Source organism: Apostichopus japonicus, chromosome 20 (assembly GCF_037975245.1).
Source record: "Apostichopus japonicus isolate 1M-3 chromosome 20, ASM3797524v1, whole genome shotgun sequence".
NCBI lineage: Eukaryota > Metazoa > Echinodermata > Holothuroidea > Aspidochirotida > Stichopodidae > Apostichopus > Apostichopus japonicus.
Window position 1 is genome coordinate 22,598,117 of NC_092580.1, and position 16,189 is coordinate 22,614,305.

At 33.8% G+C, this 16,189-nt stretch overlaps 1 protein-coding gene across 1 annotated transcript; it reads left to right on the forward strand.

Annotated features, from left to right (window-relative positions):
• The first annotated feature begins 1,624 nt into the window (after positions 1 to 1,624).
• LOC139962215 (uncharacterized) lies at positions 1,625 to 15,017 on the forward strand. Its single transcript, XM_071962213.1, has 8 exons — positions 1,625 to 1,780; positions 9,666 to 9,696; positions 10,215 to 10,384; positions 10,979 to 11,243; positions 11,431 to 11,639; positions 11,934 to 12,245; positions 12,416 to 12,683; positions 14,319 to 15,017. Exons 1-8 carry the CDS (start codon positions 1,694 to 1,696, stop codon positions 14,582 to 14,584), a joined length of 1,608 nt encoding a protein of 535 aa, XP_071818314.1. The 5' UTR covers positions 1,625 to 1,693; the 3' UTR covers positions 14,585 to 15,017.
• Positions 15,018 to 16,189: the final 1,172 nt, after the last annotated feature.

Sequence of the window (16,189 nt, forward strand, 5' to 3'; positions counted from 1 at the left end):
TTAAGCAGAAGTAAGTTGCGTGTATTCGTCTATCAGCAGAAATCGTGTATATGTAGGTGTGGCTATAGGTCAATCATCACGTGACATATTAAAGACGCAGGAGTTAAATCTTCACGCAAATTCTCGTAACTGTAAACAAGATTGGTAACAGAAAACATATTCAGTCTGTTTATTCATCCTGTCACGTAGTATGTAGTTATACGAATACGTATTCAAAACATACGCGATTGTTCTCTACAAACCGATACACGCCATGACACGTTTTCAAATACTAGTATCGTTTATTTTACTCTGTAAATCTCTTTTAAATCCCTCTTAGTAATACCCTGGATATATCTCCCAGACTTTATGAAATACCTGGGAGATATTTCCTCACCTAGTTAAGAACATATTATTATTATTTTTTCACGTGACCTTAATGTAACCGTTCCAGAACAATGGATTTATTTCACATGTCAGGTTGTCTTTCTCGGTGGCAAGCATGTAGGCGGAGCTAAGAGAAAACTGCTTGTGATTGGTTAGTCGGAGCAATCTGTTTATTAATGGTTATATTTTAAATGTCTACGGAAACCTATGAACAACACCGTCCTAATCACTTTTTGGCATTAGAAATCATATGCATAGCTGCAACTTCCATCAAAATCTATCAAAGATGTATTTTCTTAGTTCTGGTTATATTTATGAATCAACATGATATATTTATGCGCTTTGATGATGTAAAGGGAGTGACCGTCTAATTACTATTATGTTATTCATTGTTTCTACAACCTACAACCAAGCAAATTAGATAGGTGACCGTAGTACTTTAAGGAAATTGATTAATTCCACAAATTGTGAACAATACCCAAAAATCATAGTGTCCCTATAGGAAAGCTTTAGTGTGTAAAAAGAAGACCTGAATTAACGTGCCGGCATTTGATATCGTGACGATTTATATATTAATTTGAGAACAGAAAAATAGAAGAAATCAACAAAAAATCAAGTGGAATCGTTCATGTTTTTTTCTTGAAGTGATCGAAGTACCAATTTCAAGTCATTATCAGTCAAAAATTTTATGCAGTACCGGCCTCTTCCATACGCTACCGGAAGCTCCATGATCCCGTATTATAACACTTTATAGTGAGTATTAAGTCACAAACAGGATCACTGTCAGAAATTTGATCTGTTAAAATAAGTAGTATAGAGAGCTTTTAATAATCAGTATAAAAACCTGCTGCAAGGCAGAAAATTCAAACTTTAATCGCCCTTACAAAGAGCTGTAAAATAACAACTTATTCATGTTTCTCATAAAATAAAGTATAGCATATACACAACATACGTGCATGGGTGTATGTTCTAATGCATAATATATATTGTCGAGGCATGGTCGTGAGGAAAGCACAATTAACTATGGCACCGTATAAAGCGTACAGCACTTAAAAAATTAAATGAACCGGCTGCTGCCTTAAAAATATATATATTTTCGATTAATGGAAAAGCAGACAGAAACATATATAGACAGAAACATACGTGACAATGTATTTGAGTACTCAACGAGTTAAAATAAAATATGTCAAAGTCCCAAGTTGGCCTCGGTAGATTTATGACGTTTCTCTGTGTGGGTTGCTTTCTTACAAGTTATTTCCACCAACAGTGGTACTGTCTGTCATTTCCATCTATTGCATCGAGACCATCAAAGTGTACAGAAGTCACAATGGAGGAGTTTCATCTCTACAGTATCATTTTAAAAATCACCATTTTTGCATCGATAGCTCTAAATGCAGCTAACTCTCAAGAATTGGTAAGTCCGAAATTTTTCTTAATTTTTCCTTCTTCTTTTTACTAACAATTCAACTTTGAAAATTCGTGAAGTTATGGTATAAATTGTCGATCTTTTTGCCGTCCATCTTATTTCTATATTCTGTATGTTTCAATCGATGAATTATTTTTAAGGTATCAAAAGAAGAAAAAGTTCTCTTCTAATTGACAGACTTGCTGATAGATTTCTTGCTTTCATTTAGAACAGAAATCTTTATTCTTAAGAACAAGAACATTATTCTTTTATCTTTTCTTTTTCATAAAAAACCTTATACTTGCAGATATAAAAAAAATAATAAGTCTTGTATATTACAGCCTTGCCTTCCTTTCTATTTTGCAAGTAATTATCAAAGTTACACGCTGTATATTCATAATTGTCCTATACTACTCAGTTTATCTGTTCGTTAACTTCAAACTTTCTAAATTGTTACCAAACTTTAATCGGTTTACCAACACCTTTCTTGTATAAACTCACCTTACTTTATTTAGTTCCACACACTATTTCTTCTGCCTTAGATTCGAGTAATATTCTGTGACTTTGTTATGCTATCGTCCTTTAAACCTTGTTTCCACGCACTATAGTCTATTTGAGATTAGTATATTAATGTCAGTTCCTATATTTCTATAAGTCCTTTCGCCAACATAAACCTTATCTCATTGTTCTTACTTTTATGGTATGTAGTATTTCAATTATGAAATGTGTTACGTAAATACGCCTTGATACCAAATAAAGTCAAACATTTTTCGGTTTACCAAAGCTGTAGAGTATTTACTCAAAATATGGTTGCCATTAATCAAACTTTCGTGTATTAAATATTGGTTAAACTGAAAAAAAACATCAATATTTTTCTCCAATCCTGCTTCGTTACTTGAAATGGAACTGAACTCGTCTAGCGAATGAACTACAATTTTTGCTTTTTTCATAACTTACCACTCAAACTTGCATATGTTTTTTTCAATTAATAATTCTTATCTCTCACCCCCTAGCCTTCCTTTCTATTTTTCAAGTAGATGTAAAAATTACAAGCTGCATATTCATAATTATCCTATACTACTCAGTTTATCTGTTCGTTAACTTCAAACTTTCCAAATTGTTACCAAACTGTAATCGGTTTACCTGTACCTTCGTCTATAGACTAACTTTATTCTATATAGTTGCCCACACTATTTTTTCTACTTTAGATTCGAGTTATATACTGTATCTTTTTTTTTTTCTATTTTCATTCAAAACTTGTATCCATACACTATAGTTTGTTTTAGGTTATATTATATTAATGTCAGTTCCTATATTTCTATAAATCTTCTCGTCAACATCAACTTTATCTCACATTCTTACTTTTAGGGTATTTAGTCATTCAAATATAATATGTGTACGCCTTTATAGAAAATGACCACAAACATTTTGCGGTTTACCAAAGCTGTATAGTATTTAGTACTCAAAATATGGTCGCAATTAATCAAACTTTCGTGTATTAATTATTTGTTAAACTGAACAACAACAAAAACAAACAGCAAATTCAATTTCCCCAATCCTGCTTCGTTACTTGAAAGGAAACTAATATCAAATTTAATAGTATGGTTTATCATAATCCCCTCAAAATTCAAAGTACAGTATGTTAGGCACGAAGTAACAAAGTAAATACAAGTACATATACTTTTTTTTCTTGTTTGCTATATCTTTTCTAATTTTTCTTAGGACTAGTTTCATTCAGTTTATCGGTTTTTCGTTAACTATTAACTTTACCTCCTAACTCGACGGATCACATCCTTTAATTATTTTTTGAAAAATCCTTGATTAATCCACAAAAAACGCTATAATAAATTAACGTAGCAATCTCGTCTATATTGCAACATTTCTTCTTTTAAATATCTTTTGAAAATCATAGTTTCTAAAATATTAAAAAGTCGAAAAGATTTGTTAAGAGTGTAAATTAAAAATTCTGGTCACATTTTCTCAAAATGAGATCAATTAAATAGAATTATATTAGCAATTAATGCATCCCCTTAGCTAGTTTACAAAATATTTCACACAATCATTTACATCGAGAATTTATATAAAAGATTCCGTCTATAAAAATCATATATGTGTATGTTAGTAAAATGCTTGATATTAATTTAACAATTTGTGTCATGAAGATTCGACTTCTTTAAGTTTTCATGTATAAGTAATTATAGTTTCCCCTTCATTGAAATGTTCTTACTGATTAAGCTAATTATTATTTCTTACAATTTCAGGCATATTCAAATTTGCACCCAACAAAAATTAAGAGATAGTTTTAAATTTTATAAAGTTATGCGCTCCATAACTACCAAAATAAAATATTCATTGTTGTCTAAATCCATACTAAAAAAAGTACAAAAAGAGAGAGAGGAAAATGTGAAATAGTTTTGACTTCATTGCTATGAAACCAACTAACTGATTTATTTCAAACTTTAATATCTATTTTACATGAACGAAACGTGGCTGCCATTACAGACAGGAAAAACAAGAGATGGCAAAACAAAAACTATCCTTTTAAAATTGCTATTCCGTACTTTGAGACTAGATTCATATCTATATTACCCTACTTTGAGACAAGATTCATATCTAAATCGTTTATTTTGATGGATATTTTCGGTGAGTGTCCTTCTAATCACAATGTAAAAACTGTAAAATGCTTTAAAATATACCTACTTGTGTGGGAGAAAACATTTTAGCAATATTAAGCCTTTTGCAGTACCAAGTTTGACTAAGTTTCTGAACTATTTTATTTATATATTTATATATTGATCTTGATAACGCTTTCCTTGTCAGTGGAGTCTTATCGGATAAAGTTAAGTTTTTTCCCCCCTGTTGATGTTTGGAACCCTCGTCTAGCATATAACATGCATAAAATTTCTAGGCGTTATAAGACGAACAGTAATGATTTATCTTGATTTTTAAAAAAATGTCTAAAGAAAAAATCCTTCGAAATTTCTGAAATCGAAATTTTTAAAATCTGCAGCTGTTTTTCCATTCTCATTTCCCCACATTCTCTCGCATTCTCGTTAAAGTCTGTTTTGGTCGAATGTATTTTCATTCAGAGTCCCACTTTTGTTATTTTCTGGGGTAATGTAATCAATTCATTGTATCTGTATCACATAGGGAATTTAGCAATATTAAGCCTTTCGCAGGACAAAATTTGACTAAATTTCTGAACTACTTTATTTATTTATTTATTTATTTATTGATCTTGATAACGCTTTCCTTGTCAGTTGAGTCTTATCGGACAAAGTTAAGTTTTTCCCCAGTTGATGTTTGGAACCCTCGTCTACCATATAACATGCATACAACTTTTAGGCGTTATAAGATAGACGAACAGTAATGATAAATCTTGATTAAGAAAAAAAGTCTAAAGAAAAAACCTTCGAAATTTCTGGAATCGAAATTAGTTAAAACTTTTTGTCACATTCTCATTTATAATCTACATTTTTCTCTTTTCTGTCGTATTTTCGTTAAAGTCTTTGTTTGGTCGAATGCATTTTCAATTAGAGTCCCCCTTGTGTTATTTTCTGGGGGTAAAGAAATCAATTCCCGGTATATGTGTTTCATTTAGAATGTCATATAGACTACAGAATGCTTTGCATATCCAGTCCTTTCTCGCCACTTCATTCATATACCTTGTTGGTGCAGGGGGATAACTTAGAGCAAATTGACATATTTTAACACCGTGTTAACTTCTAAGTACTCCTTAGGTGTGAAGGTTTATTAACATCATGATGACGTAAAAACGCATGAAAATATTAACATATCAGCAAACGTTATACGGCATATATTATTTTCACTAACTCAAAAAAGATAGAGAAACCATTACCGTTTTTTATTCGAAAAGTTGAAAGTGTGTGGCATTCACATTTCTTCTATTATCGAAATACCGCCATACTTTCGATTACCGTATTTCGAAGATGCTTTCCGACATTTTCGTGCAGTAAAATAAATTAAAACAACCTGAATTAATTATCTGCATTCATTACAATTAACACAGGACTTCACAATATGATGGTTTAATGTAGTTACTTTTGCTTTAAATTGTAATTCCAATAATGTATTTTGGCGGTTGAATGCTTCCATTTTGAAAAAGCGTTACTCTTGACAAAGATAATGTCTGACCTTCTTTAAATGAGCGGATTGTGACTCAGACCAGCAAGTGATTACATCTTTTTCACTTAACAATGATTAAACGATGCATATCTACCCATCACCCTCAATTTTCTCTTCAATCCAATCTATATCATACCTTTAAAAAGTATTTCAACCTCGCATGTCCAATGTTCTCTCCATAATGTTCATCACAGGAGTTTAATATGACTCTATACGAAATATCCGAGTAAACTTACTGGAGCAATCTTAAATGTAAATGTTAATACTTTATCTTCCATTTAATAATTTCAAAGATATCGATGCTTGATAACTCGAAATTTTAATTGTTGTAGTTAATTATTATATATCACTCACTCCATTTACCTTATACTTATGAAGAATGTCTTCGCCTCAATGTTACGTCTTTTCTAAGTTCATACTTATTTCTAGTTACTAACAGCTGACAGTTTCCAACTATACTAGTGTGTATAGACGTTTGGTTTCAATCCTAAATAGTGACAGAATAGCTTTTGGAGTCGCCAACGTTACCTCGCCCACCCCCCCCCCCCCCTCAGTATTATCATTCAAACATGAAATTTCATTCAGAGGCATATCTTTTAAATATTTTCTTTCGATATTAACTGTTGCCGCCTAACTATATGTAGATACATTATTATGCGGTATGCTGAGGTTGGTCACTAGATATACTGGCTAATTCTATCCCGATCCTTTAATTTAGTTTTTTCCTATAACATTACAACTTGTAAAAAAATGATTGTAAGTGAGAGAAGAGATGTTAAAAAACAGTAAAAACTAATTTTAAATTAAAACAAACCAAAAACAAACCAAGGACTAATTAAAATGAAAAAAAAAGTCTCTCGTCAATTGTTTTACAGATGTTCCCAAAAGTTGTTTTGCCAATAATTCTGGATAAGTTGACGACATGAGAATTACACGTTAACTTATCACGATAAAATGAGCTGTATATTTTTTATATGAAAAAGGTTATCTTATCAGAATCTAGCTATAAAACCTTATAAAATAATTCTTTCTTAATATATATAGCTATTAATATTATCATTCGAATATCAATGGAATAATTCGCATCGTACTGGTTGAAGTTGAATATTTATCTCATGCTACCCGTCCCCGCTTTTATATTTCCAGGAATTTCTTTGCCTCAAGTTTCCGTCTATTTGCACGATCGAATTTGTTTCTTATTCCTACAGAATGCATTCATCGCTAATCGTGTATAAATTGAAACAACTTTATCAAAAATGCACCTAAAATCTATATCAGTGATCATTTTGGAGTGAAGAAACGTTATAATACTGACAGACTGAAGAAAAGCAATGTTTGTTTCTGTTGTCAGTAATAGCTGAACAAATTCAAACAATAAATTACATATGTTATGATATATTTCTTCAATGAAGATTTGTGTCCTTCTATCCTCCTAGATACAGTTTATATATTGATGACGTATTGGTATCAAGCTGAGATATCCAGCTATGTCCTGAGTATATACTTTCATTTAGCTGGTCCGGTATACCATTACAGAAATCTTGACAATTTATTGTTTTAAGTGGTCGTTAAAGCGTAAAATTTGGCAAAACGCCAAAACGATTGTTGCCAGATGGAATCAAATCTGCTAGAAATTCTTAAATTGGCAACATGAGAATAACACCCTAACTTATTGGGATAAAAGTGAGGTTAAAGTAACGAATTTCGTTACAAAACGTTATAAATTGATCTTCTTCTCTTTTGCTGTATATGTTTCAAACTGCCAAGTTCTCACCGTAATTGCAAACGATTATTGTATGTCTTGAAGTTTTTGCAGCTTAAGCACTGAACATCTTAAGGCTTATGATTTTTATTTCTTTCACATCAATTGTTCACAAACACGGTAAAAATCTCTTTCCCTACTAAAACATATTATTGTGATTTATTTGAGTACTATTTTGATAAAATATTTACTCTATAGGCGACAGAATAAATAGTACTCAAATAAATAATAATAAGTCAGTTTTAATTGCTTTAATGGACAAAAAAATCATACCTATACAGAGAAACGTTTAAATGTCATATTGATATAAAGCTAGATGGCCTGACTTTTCGATCCCGGAAGATAATACTAGGATCGAAACGTCATGCAATATAGGCTAACTTTTATATATTAAGCTACACAGGCTTTAGCAGTAAATGATCAGTTGTTAAAAGCCCTTTACTATCAAAGATAATAGTTGATAGTAATGGAACGTGAGTAAAAATTGAAGCTTGCAAGTAATGAACCTGCAAATTAGAGCCAGGGCTTGAATATATAGAGTTAAAAGTAGATATATCAGCGTCTAGTAAATGTTCTGTCGTCACCAGACTTTACAGAGGTGTTTTAAACTTAAAAGTCACTTACCGTTTGTAATTAAAACATATTAAATAGGTATCGTACCACCATTACATTAATGTACATCTGCTCGTAAGGTTAACCTTAGAACAATATGACTTAAAACGACCTACTGCAGTGCTTGTTTTGTCATATCTTCAGTCACCGTTATCGCTTTTCTGTCTTTATTTTAAAGAGCATAAATCAATGTATAGACCTACAAATGGTGTAAAAAAGGTGATATCATGAATTTTTAGAAACTATTTAATGGTTAAATGTGGATATTACTCCGAGAGAGAAAACGAAATGATTGCAGCTCAGTTTGCTGAAATTACTCCTCTTCTAGCTCACTATCTAAATAGTCATGATATGGAAATGTTCCGGTGCCATGACAGGTGAAGTCCTCAGCTATGATTTGGTGGGTAGGACATACCGTTTGATAACTTCTATCTCTGCTTTAGTAAACTGAAGAATTTATTACATAAGTCAATGGAACGATTAATTGTGGTACGACACCTATAGGCAATGCGAATGACATTTTACGTCAGCATTAGTCATAAATTATATTTTCCTCTACCAAACCAAACAGTAAACTTACTGATCAATTCTTTGTGTGAGTGTTCCAAATCTAACCGTTCTCCCCAAAGTCACTACAACTAATCCGACGAAGCCCATACACCCACCACACGTCCCTCCCCTACCATACGCTTACATAATGGTACGCTAATTTTCATTGATCTTTTTTTCTTTCAACACTTTACAAGAAACATGTTGAAATACTTCAGTTTATAATTGCATATTCTAGTAGTAGTAGTATTTCGTTATGATCGCATACGAAATCTTGTTTTCCTACTTTGTAGATCAGACATATGTTGTGAATAGCACAACGATTTACACCTACCTCCAAAATGCTTCCTCCATACCATATTTTGTGTACTGAATATTCCTTGCATATACATGCCGTATATATTGTCCTTTGGCAATTATGTATTCGTGTACAAATACTATCCAATTCTTCCATTTAAAAGAAACATCCTTACACTTCTAGAGACAACCGGTAAGTCCTGCGATGCTACATTTAATAACATTCAAAAACAAAATCCATATTTGTCTTTATCTTCGAATCAAGACAAAGAAACAAAGAACTCAAACCAGTTTTGGCTGTGATCAAGTAAATTGGCGAAATAACTGCCAGTTGATACAAGTATGTTTAAAAAGCCAGAACGGTTTGAGGCAAAGTTTGTTTGTCGCTAATCAAAAAAATCGATTACATTTTATGACTTGTGGAAACAAGGAAAAGCAGTCACATTGTTATGTAAACTTTTCTATCCCCCTACCACCCTCAACAAAGATATTTTTAGGAACAATATCTTATGTTTTTTCTTTCCTCAGGGAACTCCAAAAAGTGGAGGAAACAATCAAGGTGAGTATACAGCCATTTGTAAATACTTATGTTCTATCTTGTTATACGCAATCCAAACTTCCAAACTATGTTAGTAATGTGCTTCGAATAATGAACATTAACAACAAAAAAGGAGACTGAATCTTTGTTTATTTTTTATTTCTTTGCCGACTTGAATCCATTCGATCCACTCATCTCCTCTGCCCACATAATTTTCACACCCCTAAGCATACGATATAGGTAGGGGTTGATTTGTTCGGGTTTCCTTCAAATTCAATAATACAGTCGGTCAGGAAGTACGTTTGTTCCGTGTTTCAAGAGAATAATCTTTATGTACTTTCGAAAAATCACACGAAATCAAACTTCCAGTAGTTTAAAAACAAAAACAGATGAATAATTTTAAGTAATTTTGGACGAATGTGGTTGAAATGATAAATAAATAAGATCACTTTTTTTGTGACCTATTAAGCGTAATGTAACTACAATGTATATTCATTACATAGTAATAAATTAATTACTATATTATATCATGTTTGTAGAAGCATCATACTTTTTCTATCAACGTTCCGAATATCCACGAGACTGCGCAGAAGTCAAGGCCCAGTGCTCAAACCATAACTCGAGTGGTGTGTTCGTAATAAAACCAGAGGGATTTGATGAGCCATTTGAAGTATTCTGTGATAATGACATAGACGGCGGTGGTTGGACAGTAAGATGCTTTCTGAAAGTCTTCTTAAGTTTTTTCATCTTTTAATCAATCTTATATATATATAAACATGGAACTAATCTGTACAACCAGAACCGGGATCGACCGTAAATGATACCATCAGGACACAGTTTCCCACTCCGCCCCACCCCGTACTCCCTCACCTCCTAACATTGGGAGATAAATCCTTTCTTTGCTTTCAGTCCCGAATGCGACCGTGTCAGTATTAGACGAATAAAGTATCTCAGACAAATCGGTCTGCTTTAAATTTTAAATTTTGTTAATAGTTTATCACGCTTTATCCATACTAATATGGCACTTTGGCTAACTAGCTACCCATAAAATAGATTATTGATTATTAATTGATTGACCTTTAAATGTCGTTAGTATGGCTCCCTAATATGCTAAAAAATCAGATTATTATCACCCATGCAATAATTTTCAAACATAGTAACTGCCACTGCAAAATTGGTTATACACACTGAGTGACTTAACTGTCTATATAAATAGTTCTCAATTGCTGGAATTTTGAATTATCAGTTCCTCCAGGAATGTACTTTGAAAACATCTAGCAATACATTTTCTATCACATTTCAGGTGATTCAACGACGTGTGGATGGCTCAATCAACTTTGATCGGAGCTGGTCAGATTACAAGGAAGGCTTTGGTTTTCTGAGAAGTGAATTTTGGATCGGAAACCAAAAGCTGAGTTTCCTTACAAATCAAAAGAAATACCAACTTCGAATTGATTTCGAGAATTCTGTAGGGTCTTCGTTTTTCGCCACCTACGAAGCTTTTCGAATCAGTGATGAGTTCAGCAAGTTTCGTATAGTCAGTGTTGGTCAAAGCACCGGAACAGTCGGTAAGTTTGTAATCTTATACCAATGGATATAGGGAGAAACACGAGTAAAACTGTCAGCACTTGTTAACCTCTATCTTTGAAAGACGCTGCAATGAGTCCATTCACAGTCAGAAACATTATTTTTATTTTCTAAATTTATGTTCAACACGAACTAACACAGCCTTGTTCTATTTCGTTCTCATTCTAGATTCCTTTATTGAAACTTGTCCAAGTAACATGGTGTTCAAGAATTGTTCCTGCCAAACGTCATGTGCGAACCCGGATGTCTGCGAGGATACTTGTAGCGCAGGGGATGACGAGTCTTGTATCTGTCCGGAAGGATTTTTTATCAAAGGTGATACATGTGTACACCCTCAGGCATGCGGCTGCTACTTAACAGGAAGAGGTGTTATTCCGGTAAGTCATTGTTTAATTGCTTCATATAAGAGTTGCGAGGGGGGTGGGGATGGGTGAGGTGAGGGGAGGTTGAGATGGGAGGGGATTGGGCATTAAAATCACAGCAGTCAGCATGTAAACTAAGTCTTGTTGAAGTACAGCTATATACAGGCTCTATCACATAGTTTAGCGCAACATGTATATTTTGTTGATATGCCAGGGGTAGTTATAAAAAATTTAATCACAAAGTTGACAGTTTTAAAAGCCCTGACTGTGTTTTCATGATGTTATATTTTTACTACGTTTTCTTACCAGGACGGTGGTAGCTACGTCAACGATGACTGTACAGAACGTTGTTCATGCGAGTCAGGTACCTTGATTTGCGATTCCAGCTTCAGATGCGATGCCAATGCCGTTTGTGAGGAGCGAAACGATACATTTGGATGCCACTGCCGAGAGGGATTCAAAGGGGACGGAAAAAGTTGTACCCGCAATGAATTTACCGATTGTCATGATGTATATACATCTGGATTAAGAAATAATGGCGTGTACAACATCAAACCAGCTGGTTGGCCTGGATCGGAATTTGAAGTCTACTGTGAGATGTCCAACGGAGGCGGTTGGACAGTAAGACCTAATATTGGCTTTTTAAGAAGAATTGAAGGAGGGCGAGGGGTGCGGGGAGGAAGGAAGGAAGAAGAAATTCACAAGTCAAGTTGTTCCGTAACCGGATCATCTGATATGACACATGGCCGATGACAAAGGTTTATTTATCATTGCATTATTTCCACCTTCAGGTATTTCAGAGACGTCAAGATGGTTCTGTTGATTTTTACCGCACCTGGGACAGCTACAAGACTGGGTTTCCCGATACAGCGACTGGGGAATTATGGCTAGGAAATGAAAAACTCTATTACATGACAAATCAAAAGAGCTATAAAATGCGCATTGATTTGATAAACCGGGATGGCGTGTCATATAATCTCAACTATGACGCATTTCGCATCAACAACGAAGCGAACAATTACAGATTAGAAACCCTTGGTAGCTTTACCGGTAATACAGGTGAGTGGATGGTAACAACTGCACTTTAAGTACTGCTGCTGCTGATATCAGTTTCAACAACTAACTGTTAAAGATGATACATTATATCTATGATGACTTCTTTTCTTAATTGTTTGCGTCTCTTCAGTTACTTAGAAGAATTCATTTCATATTCATTGATGGATGTTAAAAATTGATAAATTCAACTAATATCTGAATGATGACCTGTATAAAATATTAAACCATTGAAAATTTCTTGCTTAAAATTATTCAAACCTCTAGTTGCTTGAAGACTTCGTTATTCTTATCATTTTTTTTCAAGTTTAGCGATTCTGACCAGTTGCGTAATTGCATATATTATGAATATATATAGTTAGTTAAAGGATCAGCAACCCAACCGTCATCAATAGCTTATACGTAGAGCCGGATATGAATAACTCTAAACCACTTACAAATAATAAAAATTGTACTTTCCGAAAGATCAGTACCAAGGATTCCGTCATACACTGGATTTGACATCAAATATTTATACTTGAAGATGGCGAAAATGTTTGATATTTGAGATGTTTTATGCAGTTAAAACATTACTCAGTTGTTTCAAACTATTTCAGACTCATTATTAGGGTTATTGTGTACGCAGCACACACGAAGAGCCTTCGTTCATTCTCTCACCAGTTTTTTCCCGTCCCTCTTGTTTTATACATTAACCTGCATGTAGCCTATATTGGCCATGTAGGATACTTATTATAACGCCATAGTTGTCATTGTTGTAATGTCATAAAAGAGTTACTCGTAGACTCGACAGAATGTAAACGTTTCTTGATTATTTCCAGTAACACTACTTTCAGAAACAGTTAAACATACGTGTATAAAGAACAAATAACAACTGAAAACATTGCATGACGTTTACACCAGAGTACTTCTGATAAGAAAAAAAAAGATTTTGCATATATGTGATATGAAATGAATACAAAATTATGAAATTGTAGAACTCAAAATACCCCAACTTACTTTTAAAAGAATGCGGTTCCATTTTCGCATGTTAATTTTGAATCGTTCGTACACTAATAATATTACTCCAAGTTAAATGTTGCTAACTCATTGCAGTGGCCCTATGGTATTAGTGAAATCTAGGCTGGATATGACTTGAAAGTACATTTTAATTTTATCTATTTAGTTCGTTACTATATTAAGCCAAAGTCACTCGACTTCATTTAAAGCACATAACAAATTCATATTTAATATATTGGATACAAACAATTGATTTCGGAGCTTGTTTTTAAAAGGCCAAAATTTAGATAGAGTCAATCACCTTAAGATACACGAACGAATGATGTAACAAATATAAACATCATTTTTGCATTGGATATGATACCATTAAGAATGAATATTCAACAGCATATATTACAAATTCTGAAAAACACAGATAAAGCACAGCATGCACACAAGAACAATGCGTTTCATTCGGTTTAATAACAAAAATGAGGGGCTACCGTAGAAAACCGTGCACTAATTTATCGTTGGACGTAACCACTTTAAAAGTCATAAATTATAGATGACGGCAAAATGTCGAAAAGAATTGCGGAGAAACAATGCCGATGTAACATGTAGCCTACCGTAACACACCTAACTTGATTTTGGTTTCTCTTTTTCTAGGGTACGACTACATGGCTTATCATCGAGGGAGTGACTTCTCAACACACGACGACGACAATGATGATTATGATTATTCCTCTGATTATTATAATGACAACTGCGCATCTTATTATCACGGTGCCTGGTGGTACAATAATTGCGCTACTGCAAACCTCAATGGGGACTACAGCAGCAGCAGTTATAGTGGTGTCGCTCTTTTCAATTATGACACTTATACTTATACATACAGTCTCAGATTTACGGAGATGAAAATACGACCTGTCTAACCCTCAAATAGTTTATAGCAAAGAAATTTCCTAGGTCTTTCCGACTTATACTGTAAAGATCTGCATTGGAAATATTAGAAATATAACACTAAACAGACTCTGGTTGATATTGACGTTTAAAGAAAATTGCATATTTTTTCATTAAAACTTGAAAAAGAGGTGCACACCAGTGACGGCCGGTTCTTTACAACTTCGTCTTCCTTCCGTCTTTATCAAAAAACAATCCGGAAAATTCAACGATTTTTTATTTAATGTTTTTCCTATAACAGAAGAGCATAGTTGATACCAAATTATTAGTTTAAATTAATAATGCAATTGGCCTCCATCTGAATGTTGTTTTTAATTTTAATAACAACTTGAAGGGCCCGTTGTTTAATCATTGGTTATGTCAGTGTGGACGAATATATAACGAAACAAGTATATATTACAATAATTTTCTCTTAGTGCTTTTGTTTTTCTTATTTGTTGTGACTACTAAGTATCTTTAACATTTTTTTTGGGTAATATTGAACATCTTTGATTAAAACTATTCGTTCGCTTGAAAAGTGAATGATTGCCTACTGAGGGATTCTCGAAAAGCTATGCACAGGCCTGAACCGCTTAACACAAATACGATTTTAAACAGAAAACTCTTTCCAATAGACTGATGGGCTAGACTTAAAGCGGGGTCTATAAAAACCAAAGAATAGACTAGTTTTTCAGATCGGTCGGCCATTATCTCTTTGACCCTCTGGATACCCGAAATAACATTGCTAACCCCAACATTAAAGGAAAAAAAAGCAGATCGATACACAACTATTTTACTTCTACACAGACTATACTTATGTATACATCATTTTCAAAACATTTGCTGCTTTGACGATGAAATAACGTATAGAAGCTACCTTCCCTTTATCCAATTAGTGGCCATATCAGGCGCGTATCCAGGGTGGGCCGTTGGGGGCACGCGCCCCGGGTAAGAAACTAGGAGAGATAAAAAAGAGAGAAGAAAAAAGGGGGAAAAAAGGGGGAAAAAAGGGGGAAAAGTGGAGGAAGGAGAGGAAGGATAGGAAAGAAAAAGAAGAAAGAGAGAAAAAGGAGAAAAAGAGGGAGTAGAAGGAACACGCCAAGACACCGGGAAGAGAAAGAGGAACAGTGACATAATTGCCAGTGACGGATCGAGGATTTCGGAAGGGGCGTGCGCATCACTCTACTCCTCACACCGACAACTCCATTTTTGACTTTTCCATTTTTCCTCACTCATTAATGTATATATATATATATATATATATATATATATACTTTATATGGTCTATAACCTTCAATTGTTCAAAAAAAATTCAAAGAGGAGGGGTTCCCCTCCCCATGTCAATCGCAAAATGTGCTCCCCCCTGCAAATTCCTGGCTACGTCGCTGTACTCGTGCAATTTTGACCAGTCTGTTTGGGGTTGAAGGAGGTTTTTCTATATTGGGTGTCCATACATGAAATTTTGGGCAACATTATGGGTATGTTTTGAAGTGAATTTATTCACGAGAAATGTGAATTTTCAAATTCTGAACAAATAATTGGCTTAAAACCTTGGAAAGTGGGGCTGACGGGTATTGTGGGCCGCGACGTAGAACCAC